The 24,090-nt window shown below is 46.6% G+C and overlaps 1 protein-coding gene across 2 annotated transcripts in view; it reads left to right on the forward strand.

Annotated features, from left to right (window-relative positions):
- LOC116953181 (pappalysin-1-like) overlaps positions 1–19,287 on the forward strand; it is a 126,495-nt gene extending 107,208 nt beyond the window's left edge. The window contains exons 22-24 of one of the 2 annotated variants that reach the window (XM_076074839.1): positions 4,541–4,642; positions 9,232–9,273; positions 12,307–19,287. In XM_076074839.1, coding sequence (XP_075930954.1) covers positions 4,541–4,642; positions 9,232–9,273; positions 12,307–12,420 — 258 coding nt within the window. In that variant the 3' untranslated portion in view covers positions 12,421–19,287. The remainder of the gene's footprint in view (positions 1–4,540; positions 4,643–9,231; positions 9,274–12,306) is intronic. The other variant, XM_076074840.1, reaches the window with a different exon arrangement.
- Positions 19,288–24,090: the final 4,803 nt, after the last annotated feature.

Genomic DNA, 24,090 nt, shown 5'->3' on the forward strand with positions numbered 1-24,090 from the left:
TGGCCATTGCCGTAAATATTCAGGAAGTTCTACACAGACGCAACATCTCAACTGACAGACGAGGGAGTGGGGCCTGCCAACGCGAGCCTGAAACTATAAACACTTCGGGTTTATCGAAGATTTCGAGACAATCTTGTATAGCTTGAAATAAAAAGGGACAATGAGCCACTTAAAGTACAATGTTTTACACAGGTGTACATATGCACACCGTGACCTGGATTTACGCCGTGAGAAAACGCGGCCGAATGTCAAAACGCTGCACAGAAAGTAGGATGTCACTTGGGACCATCCAAAACAGACGGAGATATGTGAATACATCTGCTCTACATTTTTGTTTTTACATAGAGCGATCAGTCATGGGTATAAGAGAAGATTAAAGTGTTGAGCACAGAGCTAGATAAGGAGCAGGGAGTTCCAGATTTCACGGGCAACAGAGAACAAGAAGTGACCTATTAAGCAGATGTTGACTGAGAGCTTCCAGAGTATGCCCTGATCATTGGAACGATGAGCGCGCAGCCAAAAATGTTACCTGCTAACCAGAGGCACGGTAACAGGACAATCCCTGCGGAGAGCAACTCACGTTGTGCTCCAAAACACACACACACGAAAGCCATTTCACATATACGAGTAATCAATCAAGGATGTAAGCATCCCAAGACTTATGAAGAACGACACAGGCAGACGGAACAGCTGGTTCCTCTGAGCAAAGTTTGGTTTTTGCCCACCTGGAGTTGAATGGCCCCATCATTACCACCACCAAATCTGGGGGGGGTGTGTTCTGCTTTCCCCAGGCGGGCAGGGGGGGGGGGGGGTGTGAACGACGGACAAAACTAAGCGCGCTCAACCCCCCGACGCTCGACATTAAACACCTGCGGCGAACGGCCGAACGCAACCGCCTTTAATAGCGAAGCCGAAGTTGTATTGAGCGCATTCATAAAACCTGGAAAGTTGCGCGCTAAAGCCAACGAGGTATCGTGTGACCAACTCTTCAAAAATGTTAAGAGGCAATTATATTGTAAAATAAAACATTGCTCTCACCCCCCCCCCCCCCTGGTCCCCCCTCCACCACCGCCCGGACAAAAAAAAAATACAAAGTCGCTGGCGAATGTGCGAGGAGCGGGAATTGACAGTGCTACCTCCTGGGAGATGGCGACACGCACGACGAGAAGATCGCAGGGGCCCGGTGGACCTCCTCGCACACGCCTCGTTGTTAACCCGAGGGGGGTGGGGGGGGTGGAAACCACGATGCACAATCGTAGCTCATGGCCGTCCGGCACACACTGACGGACCGGACCGTAGGGCTGGCTGTGCTCTAAGCGAAGCGACACACAACAACAACAACAGCAACAAAACACAAACCCCACGGCAGTCCGCCCTGTTTTTTCACAACGCGCAGGAGAACTCTTTCGCGAAAGAGCGTCGTGGGTTCGTGACGAGGTTCACGCCGGTGGCAGGCGTGATAATGACACTATGTAACACGATTTTTGTTCCTGGGTAATAAGCGTCATTTTTTTAAATTGCTTATGCCTCAAAAGTATAGAAAACGACTATTGTTATCCACAATAGTCTTTGCTTTTGTGACCAGGACTTCATGTGAAGGAATGACACAAATGCACACCACGTTTTCTCATTGAAAATAGGTCAATTCCTAAATATCACTGTCCTGGTCACAAAAGCAAAGTTTGTGGGGAATAAAAGTCATTTCATGTTCTTTTGCGGCGTAATAAATTGTGAAATAACACGACCCAGGAACAAAATAATAAATGTGTTACACAGTGTTATTAATGGAGTGGATTATTAACTTTGCTTTGTGTCCTGGTCACAAAAGCAAACTTTTTTTTACTACCCAGGAACAAAAAACATGTTTTCTTACACAGTGTTATTTGTCGAAAGTGTGTGCGTCTTGGCGCTGGGTGGGGGGGAAGGTCACCAAATCCAAAACCAAGTCAAGGGGTGAAAAAGCTCTCCCGGTGGAAAACATAAAACACGCTCCCCTAGCCGTTTGCAGACTGCACAGCAACGCGCAAAGCTGTCAGTCACTGGGCGCAAGGGAGCCAGTGTTTACCGTGAGATTTGTATCACAACACGAGGGAGGGAGCATTTTCAATTGATACCTTTGAATGAAAACTGTATTCATTACAGCATTCGCACACGTGTTCTTCCATTGCACAATCGTGTAGAAATTGGTTGTGCATATCCGTTCGCCCTACGCGCGTGCCAAATAATGTCAGAGCACTCTCGTGTTCAGTCTATCCACGTTGTTGGTCAGTGGATGTTGACCATGGCCAGGAATCGGATTTGTGTCATAGTGTTCAGAGTCGCAGTACGCTTAACCGCTGCACCACCACCACCACCACCTTCCCCTTATATTTCTGTAACGTTATATTTCCATTACGATATATTGTTGATTTACAGTTAGTACTGTTAACGAGAAAGCCGCGCTCAAGACTTGCCATATTTTGTATGAAGTGTTCCACATACGCGCCGAGGTAGTAAAACGTCGCTCTTAAAAACACGAACGCAGCTAGCCCATTGAAATGAGCTCACCGCACTTGTTGAACCCCCATTCGGAGTGGTGGAAATGTCACGCACAACGTGATGACATGCGCGATGCAGCGCACACCGCTGCAGCACACCGACAGATCCGGTTCCAGATCGCTGACGCAATGACCGAAAATCCTGCGTGCCTCTCTCGAGCTTCAGCGGTGGGGGGGGGGGGGGCCCTTCACGTGGGGCCAACTGTTCCCCCTGAATATTTCATTTCGTTGCCAAAACTTAACCGTGTCGCCCCCGAGTGGCCGGGCTCTTTCATCTGACGGCGATTTGGCGCCCCTCCCCCTCCCCTAGCACCTCTCCCCCCCGCGCTGAGCTTACGATTGAAAAGAGGGGACTCGTCCTTCCGTGCCCCTCACCCACCACCCCCCCCCCCCCCCTCTTTCCTCTCTCTTCTCTCCCGAGTTGTACGCGCTCCCTTGCCCGGTGGTGTTTGTTGTTGTTGTTGTTGTTTTTGCGCCCTCGCGGAAGGGGAGGCGGCGACCGGCCGTCGTAAGCGCGAGCCCCTCGACTGGGCACGTAGGGGTTGCGAGTTCAAACGATTTGACGTGTAGCGGTCGCGCTTTTACAAGTTGTCTTCACGTAACCGCCTCTGTTATTGCCAATGCGCTGTTTGGTGAAGGAGGGGGGGGGTCCCCGGGGGGGGGGGGTCCCCATGCCTGGCTAGCCGCGGGGGTGTTTTCTAAACAGGGACTCCTCTACTTACGAACGAGTTAGGTTCCAGAGGTCCGAACGTAAGTCAATTTGTTCGCAAGTCCCAACTTTACTCCCGTGGATTCCAAACACGTAGGGCATGTACTCTAAACACGGGGAATGGCTTTAAAAGTTGTATAATCTCATGTAGATGTAGATGCCACTGGTTCTTCTTACTACCACCTTCAACACTTTCACCGCTCTTACGCTTCTGAGACACGATGGGGGTTGATAATGTTCGTGAAAAGCAGGGAAAACGTCGTAGTGAACCGCACAGCGGGGAATGCTCGGTGATGACACCGGAGAACCACCGCCGTCTATCGCGCGGCGGTTGAACTTACGAATCTGGATCCAAACAGGCAACTGGACATACGGACATGTTTGTTCGTATCTTTCAAAGTTCCTTAGTCGAATGTTCGTAAGTCGATGAGGCCCCGTACTTCATCGTGCTGGTCAGTCCCAGTTAGTGAAGGTGGAGGAAGCAGCAGAATCGCAATTAATTTTTCTGCACTGCCCTCTGCTGACTGCGATACCTATTACACATGTCTGATAAGCACGGTGGTCACCCAAGCTAGCACTATCGAGGCTCTTCAGGAACCGTATTCAGTGCAATTTAAATGGCGAATCGATGCGTGACCTTGTTTTAAATGCTCATCATGAACTTGACGATATAAAGGATATTTAACTGGACATGGCAAGATGTGGCGCAGAAAATTCCACCGCTTGTATTTCACTTGCGCGTTCCACCGTCCTTACCTACGATGCCCACCCCTCCAACTCCCGCCGCCTTCGCCAAACTGCACTGACCATTGTGGCGAAGTATGGTTGGATTATCCCCTTCGCCCGCACTGTGTTGGGAGGCCCTTATCCAGCCGCGGTGTTTCATAGACTATTTACGATTCAACATTTAATTTGCTGTTCCCATCGAACAGCTGGCTGACCGTCGAACAAAGACGGCCGCTGCATCGCGCACTTTCAGATGCGCTTCTGCGGCCGTCTGGAACGCTCTCCTTCCGTTATTAGGAAGCCAACTGGAGCTATGCACTTTTAAATCATCTACATTGAATATGCATTTCTTCAGAGCAGTTATTTGTGTTTAGTTTGTTGTCCTTCCACACGCACCTGTGATTATCATTTTATTTAAACCAGAAGTCTCACCAAAATGTATAACGTTCAACATATGCACGAGATAATAATAAAAAAAAGGATTTGCCTGTGCAATGTCACGCTGCCATATGAAAGAATACGTGTGAAGGTGCGTCGTTTCTGATGCATTCGCTCATTATATTTGCAGGATACCTTTAAAGGGGACGGCTGGTGTGATCCTCATAATAACCGGGCCTACTGCCAGTATGACCGCGGAGACTGCTGTGCCTCTACTGCCAATGCCAAAGAGGTAAATGCCATTCTGCAAAAACACACACACAGGTAATAATCGCATAATAGAGTTTTTTTGGGTTAGATTGCATTAATAGAAATGTGTCTTCAAACACGCCATAACCCGACAAAGTCAATTAGTAAGGTTTGTCACGTAAACAAAACATGACAATTCCTTACTAGTACAGCACTGCTGTGACTCGGAGAGTAAACCTACAACATTTACAATTCAACCAGCATTATCAGGCGGACAGCCAAAGTTGTGGAGAAATCCTCCTCCTGTTTCGACAAGGATCTCACCCAAAAACCCTCTGCTGTGGATAATATTGGTCGCAAAAGTCGACGCGTGAAAAAGAATCGCACACAACCGATCATGCATGTGCATCCGTGACCACACGCAAATACAGGATCCACCGTTGAACCACGTAGCCTTTTGGTTTGGGACTGGTGCTGTTGGTGAGCACCTGTTAAGGCTGGCAAAGCGGTCGTGTGGCACTAATGAGTGTGCACTACACCAGGTGCTCAATTGAGGCTGGGTTGAACACGCACCGCAGCTTAGAATTGAACCCAGGTCAAATGGATCATAGTACAGTGTATTAACCACTGCATAACCGCACCACTCATACCACTCAAATATATCACCCGTATGGTGACAGCATGAGAAAATCCCTCATCTAGCAGTGGGGCAACGGATGTGCGTGGTATGTAATGGATTCACACCGGCCACAAGAAGTTGCTACCATTTATCTTACCATGATGTTAACAAAAAAAATAGATCGAATTGTAACCATGATTTTCATACATTTATCATCTAACCTCTGGCAGGGGGGGGTGGGGGGAGGGATTTATCAGTGTTTATCTCACTGATACACCACTTAACATGATTACATTTGTTCAGAAAATATTTTAGAAATGTATTGCGGTGCCAGCTCTATCCGCGAATGTACGCCCATTTATGAATTGGCGTTGGGATGATGTTAAGTTTGTTTTTGTGGACTTGCCGGGTGAGAAAATTGCCCTCGTGTTACTTAATTGAGCAAAACGGCAACATCGCCCCCACTGGAAGTTGACTCTACCCGTCTATGGAAGTTGCTCGTTCCTTACCGATAGCCTCACGCTCTAAGAACGGCGCAAATACCAAACGCCCTCAGTGGTTTGATTTGAACTTGACGAGTGGTGTTGTTGGATAGACGGCCACACATGGGCAAGACGTAACATTTATTGGCCTATATACTCCGTAAATAATAATAATAATAAAGAACACGCACCATCACAATTTTCTCCCCTTTAGCCATAGAGACGTCGAGCAAGTTTTGTTCAAAAACGATGGCACTATATTCTTAGTTTTTTCGGTAAAGTCACGTTGAAGAGAAACAACAAAATAATAAAATATATATAAAAAACAATATACCGAAAAAACTAAGAATATGAATTACTGCAGTCACGAAAGCTTTAAATCAAAACGATGGCACTGTTCTAATTTTTGTTTTGTTTTGTTTTGACTGGCAAACGCACCAAGCATTTTGGTCATTGCCAGTGCTGGCATTGACCGCATCAGACCAGCTTACTCATTGTGTGTTGGATCAACCTGCCGAGTTAAGATAATTGGCAGTTACTGTAGCAAGCGTTGCCAGGAATCGAAGTCAAGCTAGGGGATGCCCAGGGATCGGTTCAGATAACGACCGCTGGTGTTAGCCATGTAAGGGAATCAAGCGCAGGCTGCCGGGTTTGGAAGCGCGGTGCACTCTAACACGTCGCGCTGACGCCCCGTGCACCACGTCATTTCGCACACGCAGGCACACGGACACCGCAGACGAAATAGCTTGCTCTGTAAATATACAAAAAAAACTGCACACGTCTATGTTTCAAGGCATGTCAATACTCCATTAGAGCAATTGTCGGCAGAAGAGTCCGTTTCAGATGACTGCTAGATAAATTACGGGCCATCAACCCTAATTTGGCCTAATGGGTTCCAAACTGCTTATGTGGGGTGATGGGGGTTGATTGCGGGGTCGAGTTCCGTGTGTCCAATTCGTCAGCTGTGTTAATATCGCAACGCTGTGCATGCATAACCACACCTGCCTCGCGAACATTTACAACTCGCCATCGCAAATACCACGACGCAATGCGCATATCCAATCGAAGTTTTACCGTCGTTCGATTTGCAGCTGTAAAATGATTTGCGCCACGTACAAACGTTTTCTGATTGTCTCTCATAGCCATGTTCTAAAAAAAAAGGGGGCGGGAGGAGGGGATGGTGGGTGTTGCTTAGACATATCTAAACATTTTGGGGGTTGTCTATTAGCCCATGCGAAAACATTTTGGAGGCTGCCCAGACTCCCGTGACACCCACGGGTAGGTGGCTGCTGAGATGGCCGTGTTGGGTCGAACACAAGTGCGTATTGTGGGCCCCGCCGCTCCTGCCTGACTCACGCGGTAGCAAAAAACAGCAACGGCATTTTTTTTAAGCGCAGCTCCCGGTCTTGGCCGAGGTGATTTTCCAAAACATTACAACACATTCACAGGTAACGGCTTCGCGCCGCCGTGCGCCAACAGAGCGACGCGTGTAAGGCACGAGGCGCGATTCGGCGTTGGGGGGAGGGGGGGGGAGGTGTAGGAGGAGGTTGGGGGGGCGGCGGAAAAAAAAGCGAATTTATTGGCAAGGCTGCATTCGTGTAAGTTTAACGGTGGGCATGGGATGCACTTTTTCAAGTTGATTTCGAACCCCCCCCCCCCCCCCCACACAATGCGTTGTTGTGTTCACGGGCAAAAAGGTATGCGTCTTGCTTACCGTTGTGTGCTATTCACGTACAAATAATTGACACGTGTTCATCTGATTTGAATGGCGCGACCACAAACAATAAACGTTTAAAGGTTTTTGTCTCAAATTTAGCTTGTATACGAATCGCACGCCGTGAGGCATAATAGCACATCGATTCATCGATAAATCTTGATTCACAAGCTCACGGTAATGTTTTTTGTTTTGTATTTTCGCGTTGTTTTTAATGGGTTAATGTGACCTCTACAGGCCACTAGTGACCGCTACATTAGATAAGAAGTAGTTTTTCTCTTCTGACTATTGATTCTAGAAACCAAATCCGACCTCGAATTGAGACCATTCGTTTAAATCTCCCGCACGTACAATCTTACACCTCTGCTACTCGCACTGCACACGGACATTTTTGTATAAAGCAGAATGTCGCACGTCTGCCCTGAAGTCAATTAACCATCCACACACCCAGTGCAATCTTTTTTTGGCACGGCGTAACTGTAATCTTTCTTTTGAAGTTCACATATCTTACCTTGTCACGTATCCGCCCTGTACTTTGTTCCCCAGGCATTATATCATTAAAAAGTTAAATTGTTCAGTTTGTTTTCATCGGTCGCTTTCATACTCCGTTGTATTTCATGTTCAGTAATTTTTTGTTGTAATTATACCGTGCAATATTAAAATCATGAATGAATTTTCAATCGCATTCACGTACCTGAAACCATATTCTTTGGGCCTTTCGGTAAAGTCACGTAGATACGTACCAAGATGTGTTATATTATTATCGCTCGGTGAATTAAAATGTATTTGGCATCAACGGCTCACCAACCATTCAACAATTATGATACATTTTACATCCCTGCATTTAATAACCGCAACGTGACGGCTCTCCGTCGTGTATTCAGATTGCAGCGCCTGTTGTTCGGCGCGATGTCCGACGTTTCGCTTCACGTGCCCCAACCTTTGGCGCGCGCAAGCTAAACGTCGGACATCGCGCCGAAAATGTTGTAAACGGGGCGCGACCCGAAATAAACACGGCGGAGGGCCACGACCGCGAAAAAAAATCCTACGCAGGCAGCCGAACTTTTTGTTGTTAAGAGTTACGAGAAAATAATCGTTGTCAAGGAGGCCACACAAAGGCTCAACCAGACAGCCTTTGAAAGCACGTGCTGTTCTTTCCATTTGCGGAATATTCCATGGTACGTATCACTCACCTCCAGTGCAATTCCCACACCTTGGCAGAACTGAGGCTCTTATTGTAGGCTCCTTGCGAAACCACGTGCACATTTCTCGTAGCTATAACCGCCATGTGTTCAAACATGGAAAAGCACGAGCGGCGTTTTTGCTGGAGGGTTGGTCGTGGCAACAAGTAAACAATTCTCGCATTCAAGGGTAGCAATTAGACGCATTTAGTATCTACAATTAGTATCTAACCAGAGTTAGCAATTTGATGCAATTATTGCAGTATCAATCGGGTAAACTGGACTTTGAAAACCGTTCTTCAACTTCACCGCTGTGAGCTGAAACTATTATAACGCTTGTAAGTTTGTGACAAATTAATTCGGTTGGCCTTGTCGGGTTGTGAAGGGTCCTGTAAACGAGATGATCATTACGTGACTGAACGCAAAGGTCAATTATGAATCGTTAACAGTGGTGTGATTTTGAAGAATGGTAAATCGTAAATTCGTACACACACATACGTCTTGAAACATGTGTATGTATAACGTGATCATAAGAAATTCGATTTTAATTAAATGGATCAGTGCGTTGTCACGTGCCTACTTGTCTGTCATATACAGCCTTGGAAAGTGACTGATGTGCGCAATTTTCTACACCAGGATTTTCACTCCAACCCTCTGCACCTACCAGTTCGCACACAGGTACAGTTCACGTTGACCGATCAACGCCCATCGTGATTAAAAAAAAGCCACCAGGTCACTTGATTTCAAATTTTCAAATGTTGTGGGATTTATCTCCGACACACAATGTCAGTGTGCTGAGGCATTGATACATTGGCGAGTTTCTTTTTTAATTGACGGCTTGGTTGTGTCGGGTGGAGGACGGTGTACGACACACATTTGCATTGCACTTACGTGGTGATCTGACCCAAACATCTATTATAAATCATGTTTGTAGATGTTTTTGGGGAAACAAATATTTTGTACGTGCACATTAGCAGATTAAAGCTGCAATACACCTCTTAAAACAGGCAATGCATCATGTACATTAAATTATGTGTCTTTTCCCCCCATCCCAATTGTATTACAATTGTTATGTCAGTTTCATGTGATGAGACAAAGTGCTTCTTGCAGAGTATTGCATCACCTCATGGTAGTAAGTGACCCACAGAACTAGTTATTACAGAAGTATATCTGAGACCCTTTCAAGTGACTATTTTATCCATACACAAGGGGAAAACACTTTCCTCCTAGTCCTGTTACAGATAAATGTTTGTTGCACGGCATGCAACCGATATTATACATATATACACATTCTTAGAGCTGGGATGCATGCAAATTAAATGGAAAAAGTACATTTATTATTACGATTCCTTTTGTGCAGTCATCTGTGACCAGTCTGAGACCATTAACTCACTACACTTGAGAACCTGGGATAATCATAGACAGCCAAAGCCTAGATTAGAACCTAGGATCTGAGTGCTTGCCACCAGGGCAGCATGTATATTTTTAAATGGTGGAGCAGTTCTTTTTTTTAAGACACTGATTTAGAGTAGAGCTGAGGCCATTTCCAAAATTCTCATTGACTACTTTACTTTTAGCTGAATACTTGGACCCCTTTTAAAATGTTGGCCGCCCCCACATCCTGCCTCCCTGACGGCAGGAAACCCCCTTACAAGCCTGACACGGCTGATGATGCCGATGAGGTCACAGAGACCCCGCCTATCGCCTCCCGTCCAGCGGCACACGTGGAGAGTAACGCCTGTCCCCCCCCTCCCCCCCCCCCCACAATTATTTTTGCCTTATCCGATTAGCCGCGTGCTCGAGCCGACAATCGGCAGGGGGTAATCGATCTATTTAATTCGTCGGATATCTCGGAGCTTTTTGGAATGTGCCAGCAAGCGACGATTCGCAGCGACGATCCGCAGCGACGAGCTCCCCCGTCGCGATGCGCTCCCTTTGGCCACGCTGGGGGATGTGCCTCGCGGAGCAGCCGGGCGTAAAAAAAAAAAAAACATGGGGGGGCCCTGCTCCGATCGCCCCGTTGTGACATTCCACATGGATGCGACAGACGTACTTCGGGGCGCATTAGCCGGGGGGGGAGGGGCGGGGGGGTGGACTGTATCCAGCAGCAGCAGAAAAAAAATACATCGCTCATACCTTCTCTTTGTGGCAGCGACGACGGCCGAGGTTGAATGAAAAGGGCCAATTCATGGGGCTGCGGAGTGCCCGGACGAGAGAGTGGCCAAAACGAAAACGTTTTCTCGGCCCAATGCCATGACGCCGCCCCTCTTTGCTCCAGTTCACAAGGCGCAGCCGTGCAATCGCTTGCTCACGCCGCTGCTGGTCGCCGAAGGACCGCCCACTGCGGCGACCTCTTAAGAGGGCATCTTTTGGTCGACGTCTCTTTAGCGCTAGCCACGTGTCGTTGAAGGCGGGTGTAACCCACACTTTACCACTCCCAACCCGCCGATCGACTAACTGGAGTACCCATTTGCACTGCGCTGTGGACTTGAGGCGGTGATGGGTGGGTGGGGGGGGGCGTTTGGGGTGACTTAAGAAACTTGTTGCCATTGCTTCAACCACCGCGCCGGAAGATGGAATCAAGCCAGCGAGCTCCAAATTGCAAGTCCGGCGTGCTTACCATTACGCCACGGTCGCAACATCCCTCCCGATCGTAAGAGTTCCAGAAATAGGCAGCTGAGGAATTGCCCCTGGATTATTCTTAGCACCGTCTTCTGTTAGCCTTCGATGTTTGCTGTGAGAAGCTGGGAGAAGGGGGGGGGGGCGGGCGACTGTTTTTGTGAGCAGCGTGGGAGCTCTGTGGTAGAGACAAGCTGTAAAAACTTTCGCCGTGTGCTTTTCATCCGATTCGGATTTTGGGGACAACCGACGATTTTTCAAGATTTAAGCGCCCGTGAAATTATTAACCCTGAGAGAGGAGTTTCAAGTCTTCAGTAAATGAGAGTCACCCTCCGCGGAATATTAAAAAAAAAGCCTGTATGTGGCTGTGTAAAAGCATATGGCCAAAAGCAGCGTTCTGTTAATGTTAGAAAATATTGCAACAGTGGTTGTCCGATTAAAAGTCTGATCCTTGTCATAGATATATGGAATTACCACCACTAGTTTAGAGCTACAGACAAGGAGACGAATCCCATCCAAGCAGGAAATCCCAATAACTTTTGTTGGTTACGAAATAATTGGTCATCTTCCAATTATTGGTAAAGGGAAGCCCAGCATTTTATTTGTTCATCACAGTTGCTGAGCACAGGCCCAAAGACGCGCAGTACACCAAGCAGCGAATACGTCCCTGGAGTTGAGAAAGGTTGTAAGATCTTGGAACAACAGACGACGGGAGGGAATTCCAACGTCGCGCGTTGCAAAGCAGAGTCGTGTTGTGATCTGCAGTATTGGTGGCCAAACACGGTGCAGATGAATCGATGTGAAACGGTCAGTCTGAGTAGACCGAATCCTCAACAATGAGTTGAGGAATAAACGAGCCGAGTTCATTGGAGCAGCAACCGTGGAAGTAGCGACAGCACACTGGCATTGACGGTGACCCGATCGCCAGTGAGAAGAGTGGTTTCTGGTCTGAATCAGTGAGTCCCTGGACCATCGTTCGAGCCTGACTTTACTTCGAATGCAAATATATGGCGGGGGGAGGGGGGGGAGCGTGACCTATAAATGTGGCAATCAATTCTAACCGTTGCGTTTTTGTTTCGCTTGGCCCTGCAGGTGATTCCATTCGGACAGCCATGTGACTTCCAAGGCGAGTGCGCTTGCCGGGATCCCGAGGCGCGGGAAAACCGGCATCGGATAGGAGACCTCCGCTTGCCACCGCATCTTTAGAGGTCACCAACGTACAAAAAAAAAAGCCCGCCGTGAAATGACACGGGATATTCCGCAGGAAGCGATAACAATTCAAATAACATTAACGGTGTCATTAAAAAAAAAAAACAGAAAAATTGACGGTCATGCTCAACAAAGATGTTCCGACACAAACTCGGCGCCTTCATTGTAGGGCCCCGCTGCAGCCGATCAGTGTCCGCCACGTCTGCAGAACGCGTTTCTTGTTGCGCGTAGCGCGAGAGGAAATTGCTCATTGCTACGTCCGGAGTGAGTGTGTGTGTGTGTGAGTGCGCGCGTGTACATGCGTGCGTGTACGCGTTGCGCACTTGTCTCAGTTGCGGGCGTTTTTACGAATTCCTGGCAAGGCGAGTTACTGTAGCCGGCAAATTATAAAAGGAGCCTTAGAACCCTTCCGATTGCCGCTGCCATTGTACACGCAGCTACCAATGTGGCTCGAGCAACTGGAGCAACGCGTTTGCGGAGCGAGCTCTTAAGTGGCTGCAGCGTGGCAAAATCATTGGCCGTCGAAGACTTTTCGATTCACTTACGGCAGCGGTATTGAGTGAGCAACTGAAGAAAGATGACCCATGGTGGAATATCGAAACGAGGCGAACGAGCGAGGCCAATGAACGTGTCGAGAGATTCTCTCGCAAAATCTGTCGCATTCCAAACCTTATTAATCAGCCCTCTTTTATTTGATTTAATTCAAGAACCCAAAAACACACACAGAGGTGACGAAGATGTGCGCTCGCTTAATTACAATTATTTCCGCCCGGGTATCAGTCGCCAAAAGTGGAGTACAAAACGTCACTTAGACGGGTGCGCGCAAAGGATAAACAGACTAAAAGTTTAATCTCGCTCGTTTTGGCTCCAAGGGGCGATCCAGCCCTCGGCGGGTATGTGGAGCTCAAGTTGTTGGGACGTTAAACATCTAGAAAATGAAGTTACGATCGCTAATTGGTTTGCAAACTCATCGGCGTGCACCACGAAGGCATTTTTGGAAAGTACTTTACTGACCTCTGAATTTCCTCCACTTTCTGATTTTGCACTGTTGTCACCCAGTGAAAATGCATGCAAGCAAGAGCGTGTTACTGCTATAACGATACGTACGTTGAACTATTTAAACGACACGGTGTTATTTTATTTTATATGTTAATTTATGTTACGTTACGTTAGATCTTCGGCAAGATTTATGGCTTCCCCCTCTCCCTCCTCACCTCTGTCGACCCGGCAGTAGAGATGGGTACAGCACAGCTAGTCGAGAGGCAGGTCGCGTGCGGTGGGGTAAAGTGTGGGCACTCTCACCTCTTAAAATACGTCCGGACAGTGTGGAAGAGTAGGCCAAGCACCCTCGAGGGGCCCTCAAGCGACTCCCCTCGAGCGGAGGCCCTTCCACCAGCAGTGGTGTGAGCGAGTAATTGCAGGGCTGCCACCTTTTACCTGACATGTTGTGCGGGTTCAAAGTACAACATTTAACGTAAGGCGCTGTGGTGTGCTGCACTGAACCGTGATGGGAGGGGATAGGGCACAAGGCGGAAAATGATTTTTTTTTTTTACGACTAATCGGAACTCCAAAAATATGTCAAGGTGTAGATGCAAAATAACAAGAGAGGCATAGATGAAGAAAAACAGATCACTTATTACATTCGCGTTTTATCGTCTAAAACTATTTTGGCAAAGGGCACCGCCAAACGTATTAACTCACCAAAGAAGGGTGTACTTTGAAAATAATACCTATGGTATATTAAATGTACAATGTCTGAAACTGATTTATTATAAATCGTCCCTTATGGAAAACCCAGGGTGCAAGCATGAGCGCAGTGATTAATGCCCAATGCTGTGAACCCAGAAGGACCGAGTTAAATTCCCAGCAAGGGCTAAAATCAGCGGCGAGTGATATCTGAACCGGTCCCGGGCACCCGCACTGGTTCAGCAAATCCGCACTGACCAGCGTGGTGAAGTATGGCCAAAAAAAAAAACGACGCAGCTTTACAGAGACCGTCCAGCAGTGAATTGACGAAGCGCTGAAAACCATTATTAAATTATTACTCACATTATGGAAAATCCACAAACCGCTGGTACGCCATGAGCACAGACTAACCTGGGGTTTCACGTGCCATCGCGGGCAATTTACAGTTCACTGCAAGAAAAAGAAAGTGATGCATTGAAGAAACGTGTAAACTAAAGGAAACAAGTAACACAGTCCAGCCGGATTGCCATGACAACCCAACAACGTATGGCCGGAGGCCACACAGCGGAGTAATATCTATGGCTTTGATCACGAGAGGAAAGTTGACCGAGAAGGGGCATGAGCTTTTCACCTCGTTGGCACTGTGAGATGCCCACTGGGCGTCAAAGCAGTGGCCACCACCGACTCCGGTTACACAAAGACAGAGATCCCCCGTATAGCATTAACAGACTGCAGGGGCAAGTGCTGTTAGCGAGCACCTATGAAGGCCGGAATGGTACACAGCACCATGCCCGACCGCCTTTGTCTCCCCAGTGACGATGTTTACACACCGCGCCAGGTACTGATTTGAGGCTGAGTCGACCTAGGAGAGGCCCAGGACCGGTTCAGATAATTGCCACTAGTGTTGGCCGTGAACGGGAATTGAACCCAGGTCGCCGGGTTCATAGCGCAGCGCGCTAACCGCTACACTACCGCTCCACACACACACACACAGACACACACACACACACGTGCATGCACACACAAATAAATCCTTTTTACCGTGGTTTCGATAAGTTTGGGTGGATATTCCGTCAACTGCCACCAGTTTCCTTACGCATACCACGACCTATACGCGAAAGCATCGGCACGCGCGCACATGAGTGTGCATTCTCAACAGACGAATCATTTTACGTGGGGTTTCAAACCTCCTTTGAGTCATCAGCAACACGGGTGCAGCTGTGCTCTTTTCGCCGGCCAAAAAGCAAAAAAAGTTTAAAAAATACCTCCGTACATACGAAATTGATTTCTTTGCAAGGTGATGACCTGAAATGCAGTGGACGTTCACCACTAATATGGAAAACATTGCATGCATCTGCATCCTATAAGTTGGATACAAAGACAAAGAGCCCCGTTATAGCCTCAATATATGTTTGGGGCAAGTGCTGTTAGCGAGCACCGATTAAGACGGGCACGTCACACAAGGGGGTGGGATGGCCAGCACCACGTCAGGCCGTCTTTGTCTCCCCAGTGGCAATGTTTTGGCACACCACACGAGGTACTAATTTGAGGCTGAGTCGACCCAGGGGAGGCCCAGCACCTGTGTTGGTAGCCGCGAGCGGGAATCGAACTTTGCTCGCCGGGTTCGTATCGCAGCGTGCGAACCGCTACACGTACTGCGGCTGCCCCCAAATGGGCCGGCACCGCCACTGCACACCCCGCAAAACCCACGGAATTCTCGCGCGCACTCCGGCACACTCCGGCAACACTCCGGCACACTCGCGTACACTTGCGCGCACTCGCGCAAGGACGGATGGACGGACACACCGAGCTGCACGGCTGTCTGAATTCGCGTGGACAGCCGAATGAACGCCGCGTGCGTTATATTATTTCGATCGATTAAATTACGCTTCGTGAAGCTTTGCGGGCGAGGAAGCTCCTCCGACTTGGTGTGAAATCTTGAAGAATCTGCGGTCTAATAATACGTTTGAACTGCTGAACTGGAAACGGAGCCGTCAAATGCACACGCGGTTGTGCATGGCGTTACACGCACACACGAAACTAAAGAGAGGCCGTTTATGTTCCGTGGAAGCAAAGGAATCATTATTTTTGCCAACTCTTATGAAAGAAGCCAGTCAGATTAAATCCTGATTTCTTAGTCTTCACCCACCGAACAGAATATTCCACTCTTTCTGAACCGTGTATAGTCAATTCACGAGTCGTAAGTAATGATACGTCCTACTTCACTTATATGTAAACTACATCGAGATGTGAATAAGGTTACACTGGACTTGCAATCCAGAGGTTCGCCGGTTTGATTCATTCCATGCCCCGTGCGCGGCCGTAGAAACAACGGGGCAAGTTTATTAAATACCCCTCGTCTCTGTCCAGCCCGTGGTACAAACGGGTGCAACCACAGTTTACCCATCGTCAGGTTGTTGTGTAGTGGGATAAAGTGTGGGTACTCCAAACCAGGCCAGCGTGGAAGAGAGGCGCTAAAAAATATACCCTCCTATTCAGAGTTCTCTCGAGCGAGAGGGCCCTTCTGACATGCAGTGCCGCGTGCAGGCAAACGCGGGGCTGCACCTTTAGCCACACAGCTGACAACCACAAGCAGAGTCCATCAGTCGAAGCCAGTGCCATCATTTAATAACACATCCGTGCGATGAAACCTTTCCTTACGTCTAAGCAAAGCTCACGGCGTGTCACTTTGGTACGAACTCTTTTCATACGGCTGCATGGCGTTATCTATAAGTGAGGTTGAGCCAGCATTGTTTTGGTCAGTTTGTTCCTGCTCGCTCGTAAATCGGAGCGAGCGAGGGCACGGTACAGAATTATATAACTTTCCCACCACCAAAGACCCCCGCCCACACCCCGTAATAGCTTGTAACAGACTGTTGTGGCAAGTGCTGTCAGCGAGCACTCTGTGAACGGCGGCACGACCCACAAGGTGGCCAGCAACTACGCCCTGGCCACTGTTGTACTCGTTTGAGACTGAGGCGACCTAGGCGGGGCTCGGGACGGGGTTCGGATGATCGTCGCTGGTGTTGGCCGTGTTGGCCGTGAATCAAACTCGGGTAGTCGGGTCCGTAGCGTTGCTCGCTAACCACCGCTGCCCACTAACTTTTCCACCACCACCACCACCACCCCCATGATCCACCGTGTGTAAACACTGCTGTTGTTCGGTGAGACAATCGCACCCATTTACAAATGCTGCTGCTGCTGCCGTCTCTCCGTCGGGCTGTAACTGTCGCACCCGTTCGTCACATGGCTGCTAATACACCATCGTCTCGTTTACTACCTACTTTGCGCAAATAGTATACAAAAATATATATATAATATTTAAACGTGCAGAATTTATTTACAACTTTTCAGTCGGAAAACAAAGTTGCGTACGGTGGTATTATTTATTTGAACATGAAGAAAAGTTGCGTGTCCGTTTTCATTGTCTGTTGTTGTTGTTTCCCCATCGTCGGCATTGTCTTATTTATGAATCTTAATGTAAGTAAATTATGTAAGTTACGATCGCTGCTGAATGAGGTTCCATCACTCCGTGTTCAGTCCGTGGGTTCCGCTCACAGGACATATTTGCGCGCGTTGTTCTTCGTGGTGCAAATATCATGCTCGATTTGGCGGAAAAACAGGCGGTCTAAGCGCCAAAAGCACAGCACGAAGTCCCAGCATACTTTGCATGTTAAGATGACATCGTTATTTCTCGTATACGCTCTGCAGCACATGATAGCCGCCGACTCAAACGAGCTGATGGCATGGACTTTTAATCATCTATTTTCTGCAAAAGTAAAAAAAAACAGTGTAAACAAAAATAATAATCAATTTTTGGTGACGCTGTTGCTGCTGCATTGGTAGCGGTGCGCGAGCACAATCAACGAAAACACATCGCCAACGCTGTCGCCTTAAAATTAAAAAGAAGCATATAATGCGTGACGTTTTGGGCAAGGGTCCTGCCTAGTACGTAAATAAAAAGTATTATTTACGATTGTGTTTTTTTGGCGTATTCAAAAAAGTTGTTGCACAGTGTAAATTCCTTAAATATAATTGGCAGTGGCAAGGCGATGGTGATCGTTGTAGGAGCAATGATTCTCCGCAACCCCTGCGATTCGACAAATTGCCACAATTGGAATCTATATTTGTATTGTTTAGCAATGCTGTGAATGAATCGGCCTCGAGTGGCTGCAGCGAGCACGAGGAATCGTTACCTTGTGTGTGACACGCACACTGAAAACCATCGAATCTTATTCGCGATAATCAAGAAAAGTATCACGAGCTTAATAATCTATATCAATTAATGAATCAACGGGTGATTTATTTATACCTCTGATGGCTATGCTATCCCGATAAGTTCTCATAACAGGGAGACCAGTATATAATTCTGCTGCAAACATAAAATAAAATGCCACACTTTTAGCGGCCATTGAATTGGTGGGCCACCAGCAGCTGTTTGTAGATGCTTTTCAGAAGAGATGATGTCATGATAATTTTATAATTTTATTTTATTATGTTTTATTTATATTATTTTATTTCCATTCTACGTGACTTTACCGAAAGAACCAAGAAGAAGATGATGTCATCTTAAGATTCAAAGAATGCTGGGATTTCCCGTCGAACCCTTTCCGTTCAAAAGCATGTGCTTGCGTCCATTTTAATTTCTTTATTTCGACGGATTTTCTCAAATAACTACAAAAAGAGTGCTCCGTCAAATTTCCCACCGCCTGTTTTACCGTGTTACTATCAGAATCAGAATCTTGATATATTCTCCATAAAATCCGATGAGCCATGAAGCTCTTTTTTCACATATGCCCAGTACTAAGAAGCACTCACTCTCAATTCCTTGTCATCAAGTGTTCACGTCACTGACAATGATGTTACATGATATTTTACATTTTAGTGGCATTGGCCTGATATTTCCTGTGAATGCGGTCACTCGGGGCTCGCTGTTTGGTGTGGCTTTTAAATCAATGCAATTTCAAACTTTTTAACACTTTGGAGGCATGTTACTGTGGGTCTGTGGAGTCATCGTATAATTTATATCAATCATTGTATTTTCATTACTGAGAACAAAGCGATGAAATAGTTATTTAACTAAAGTATCCTCAAAAGGGTAAACTAGAATTACACGCGTTGTACGTTTGTGTTTGTTGCGTATCTATGAACTACCAAATAAATGGTCGACTGGAAAATGTTGTGCTTGAAGAGTCATTAAGGAGAGCTACTCATGGACACATCGCATGTTGTATATTCCTCCTTTTAAAATTAGTATTAATCGGGCTTGTGGCACCACTGCCAACGCAACAACATCGCAAAATACATTCCGATAACGATCGTGGAGCACCCACGCCCTGTGGTGGAGAATGGCCCACAGAAGATGAGTCTTCAGAACTACTTTTGAAGACGCTTCAATGGTCCCCTTTATCCACCCCCAGGGTCACACCTTTAAACACTTCGCAACGGATATTCGTTACATTTCTAACAATAATATTTCATCCGAGCTGGAATTTTTTGGCAAGTGAAGTAAAACAAAAAAATAATAATTTTACGTGACGTCACGTTTACGTCCAGCCATTGCTGACCCAAGACCACACAACTCGCTACAAAAGATAAAAGTGCAGCCCTGCAATGCCCTGCTCACGTAACCGCCGGCAGAAGGGCCTCCACGAGAGGGAACTCCAGAGCCACTTATGCAGATAATTCTTGGCTACTCTTTCACACTGGTCAGACTACTTTAACGAGGTGGTCGTACCCACACTTCATCCCACCACATGCAGCCTACCTATCGACTGTTGGTGTGGTTCATTATCGCTGACCATTACACCACGCTTGGGAATCTGGCTTTAGTTACGGGTGGCGAAAAACCCGGATTGTAACCCAGGCTCTCGGAAGTGCCGGCTCAATGCGTCGAAATAGTAAGAGTCCACCCCCAATCCACCCAGCCACCTCAGGGAACTGCAGATTAATCAAAGTTAAGAGCTTGTTGAGATTTTTCCAGGAACTCATGTCAGACATGGCTAATAGGATGTAATCGCTGCCATTCATTTTCAATCTAATCTGTGGCCAACCAATCATGACCCAGCAGGTGTCACACCTTCACTTTAAACAGGGGGAGGGGGGGGGGTATCCTCTACTTAGCTGACATCAGTATTGGTTAATCCACTGCTGGATGAACGTTTCTCCAAGCTGCCAAGATCTATCACTATCCTGCCATGCTACAATAAATCTGCCTCGTACCTAATTCTATCGCTCCATCTCCTCTGTGCCCGTGCACTCGGACACGTTCCATTCTTTGGCTATCACATAATTGCACAATTATTGATAAGCATTGTTAACGTAAGATTATTTTTTTCATGCAGGATTCAAACAGTTTGTTCATTCATATTAAATTATTGATTTGCGAATAATGTAATTTTATATTTTGGCCAGCGATCTGAACTAATATTACGTAAAAAATGTTCCTTAATGTTACAAACAAAAAAAATTATGTCCTGTGTCCGAAAGCGACAAAGTGCATTTTTGTGTATAATTTTGCTTAGTTTAACTTCACCAGTCTCATTAACCAGACTCTGAACCCTGGTCACCAACAATATGAAAGCGGGTGAAACAATATCACAGCGACAAAGAATACAATATCAGTAAAGCCATAAGAATAGGTTTTACCCTATTCTTAGTTCTTTCGGTAAAGTCACGTTGAAGGGAAACAACAAAATAATAATAATATATATAAAACAATAAAAATTCTCACGACGTTTCGACCATAACACAAACGGTCGTCTTCAGGTGTGTCGGTTTGCATAAATTTATTTATTTTCAAACGGCGTATTTATTTATTAAAAAAAACGCTAGCGCCACGCGCAGCGATTTGCCAGTTTATTTAGGCGGACTAGTCCATCTATGTTCTGAAAAGAGGACGTTCTTTGTAAGCCATCTGGCTACCATGAGAGATTCGTTCATGAGGCTATCCACATATACAAGCACAGAGACAATTTCAACCGAGAAGATGGATTCTGGCTTAGCAATCATTGGAAAGATTTGATAAACCATTTCAGGTCTTAATTGATTGTTCACGCTTACAGTGGCTTTCAGACAGCATATATAAAAAAAAAATTCGTCTCCCCCCTCCTCTTTTCAGAACATAGATGGACTAGTCCATCTAAATAAGCTGCCAAATCGCTGCGCTGGCGCTAACGTGTGTTTTTAATAAATAAATATATACATACATCGCTTAAAAATAAATACATTTATGCAAACCGACACACCTGAAGACGACCGTTTGTGTTATGGTCGAAACGTCGTGAGAATTTTTATTGTTTTATATATATTTTATTATTTTGTTGTTTCCCTTCAACGTGACTTTACCGAAAGAACTAAGAATATGAATTACTGCAGTCACGAAAGCTTTAAATCAAGGTTTTACCCTTTCTGGCAATAAAACAGTTGTGCTAAGATGTTAAAACACCGAACAGAAACCTTTCGCAAGGAATCATGTCTACATTAACCACATATACTTATGGTGAACATGCAAACAAAAAAACATGCTCTGGTAGTTTATGCATTGTCTTTGAAACTAATTGGTCCACATCAGAGACTACCAGAGCACGTTTTTTTTGTTAAGCACCTGTTTTATTGCCAGAAAGGGAAAAACCTATTCTCATATTTTGATACTGGCAAGGGAGGTCCCATCAGTAGAACCAAATAACATTGCAGGAGACATCAAAACGACTGCACACGAAAATGTCTCAATATTACGTGAAATAATATTTCTGTAACATAGGTTAGCTTGGTAAATTTCGCTTTCAAATATTGACAATAGGATTATGATTTAAAAACATTACGCAGCATTATTGTTTATACATGTCACAAGCCAGCATGGTAGAGCGAGCGGCTCGTAATCCCAAAGTTGCGGGTTTCAATTGCTGGTAGATTCGGTCGCCTCGGCCAATCATCCTTCCAGGGTCGATTAAAGAAGTACCACTTCGTGGGCAAGCCCGCAGTAGATGTCATGTGGATCGACTCGTGCCCCCGCCATTGGAATGAGGAACTTCCACCACTGGCTTAGGTCTGCAAGCAGGAGGTGAGTACTACCTCGATGCGAATTTGAGAAGGAAATTGGGTCGATAATTGTTTGCAAGCACAATCATCATATAGAGTCATAACGTCACCACACCGACGTCTGGAGGGATGATCCAGGAAACCACGGACCGCACTGCCATCACCTCTCTGGATGTGCGTATGTTGAACTTCTTTTCGCGCACTGTAAGTGGCCAACCGTGTCGAAACCCTTCACAACAATCCAAAAAATGACTTGGCTCAAAGTCCACTTTTTGCACATCTGTAAACAATGAACTCAGCAGATATATTTATCCAAAGATTAAAAAAAAACGACCTGGGTGATCGACGCAGAGTGGGGGATTGTGAGAGTGAAAAAATTGCCCCTTTGATACGTTTTCACTGCCAAAACACCTAAATTTGTCACAGAATCTCTTCATGGATTAAATTATAGTAAACGTGGTTACAACAGACGCGTTCGGAGGCAGACACGTCATCACAAAGAGGCACTCATGAGCGGCTCAAAAAGAAACCACACACACCTTTTGCCAGTTCCATCATTTCCAGCTGGTGGCTGCAAAACAACAAATCCATGGGGACCAAGTGCAAGGAGGAACAGATGACGGGGGCACTCACCGCGGAGTTACTCGCTGGAGACCAGCGTGTACCTGGACGCGCCGTTGGGCCCTAACGCCAAACACGGGCACGTCCTACCTCGGCCACGGCTGTGAAGGTGGGTGGGAGTGGGGCTCGTGATGTCTTTTTTTTTTCTAGATGTGAAGCTTTCGTGACTGCAAGGATCCATACCCTTTGGTTCTATTCGGTAAAGTCACGTAGGTTAAAAATTTAATAATTAAGCAATCATTGGAAAGATGTTCTAAATCAAACCAAACATTAAACTAATTTTCAATGGTACAGTATATTTTTTCAAGTAGTGGTATCCCAAACTTTCACAGCAGCTTATTTCCCTTCACACCAACATTATGTAAACTCCCCCCCCCCCCCCACCGTGCCGGTCCAGTACATCATTGTTATGCTAATTCCTTTGTCAAGGCGTTTTTTGTTTCCTCCCACACAGCTTAAAGGACGCGACCTGGGCTTGGCTGTCTTCACTCCAACGCTGTCCTCTGGACAGTCCGGTCCCTTCACCTGATGAAGGCCACTTGTGTTGTGGCCGAAACGTCGTGATTTTTGTTATTTTATTTTTACCTACGTGACTTTACCGAATAGAACCAAAGAGTATGTCTTTTTTTTGTTAACCACGGGCTCGATGCCGCATTTTGAAAGACACGCACGTGGTTTCATCCACAATAGAGTTGTTTTGGGTTAGATCGCTTAAATATATAAATATGTCGTTAAAACCCGCCGAGTCGTGGTGCCGGAGCCGTGCCGAGGCAGTCCCGGTGCGGCTCAGGAGGCGCCAGGTTGTTTTTTTCTTTTCTTTCCACCGCAAAAGCCGAGCCGTGCCGCTAAAGTCGCAGGCGCAATAAACGAACGCGCGAGTCGGACACGCGCAGGTAGATGGTGTGCCGTCTTCCTCACAGTGTTACCGACTGAAGTCGCACGCAATGAATGCATCAACTTCGACCTGTCCCTTTGGCCCTTCTTGGCCCCAAGGTAGATTCCGATGTTTTTTTTTTGTGAGGCCAGCCGTGTCACTGTTTGGTCACGGCTCAGCATAGCAAATGGCCGGTGGAAAACTGTCCATGCTTTGAGAGCCCCATGCTGGTGTGGCTAAGATGTGCCAATGGAAAAGGGGATATACGGTTCCATAACAAATGATTTACATCTCCCTGAATCCAAAGATGTCTTGTTATTTTGATCACCACACACTTTTTCGAAGGGCATTTTGTGGGCTAAATTAGGCGTCACCAGTTATACAACACGACATGCGAGAAAGCTGCCACAATGAGACGCGTGGAAATCACCGTAGAACAGAACCG

This window comes from Petromyzon marinus, chromosome 50, assembly GCF_048934315.1.
Source record: "Petromyzon marinus isolate PM22_M1 ecotype Great Lakes invasive population chromosome 50, UKy_Petmar_22M1.pri1.0, whole genome shotgun sequence".
Lineage (NCBI taxonomy): Eukaryota > Metazoa > Chordata > Hyperoartia > Petromyzontiformes > Petromyzontidae > Petromyzon > Petromyzon marinus.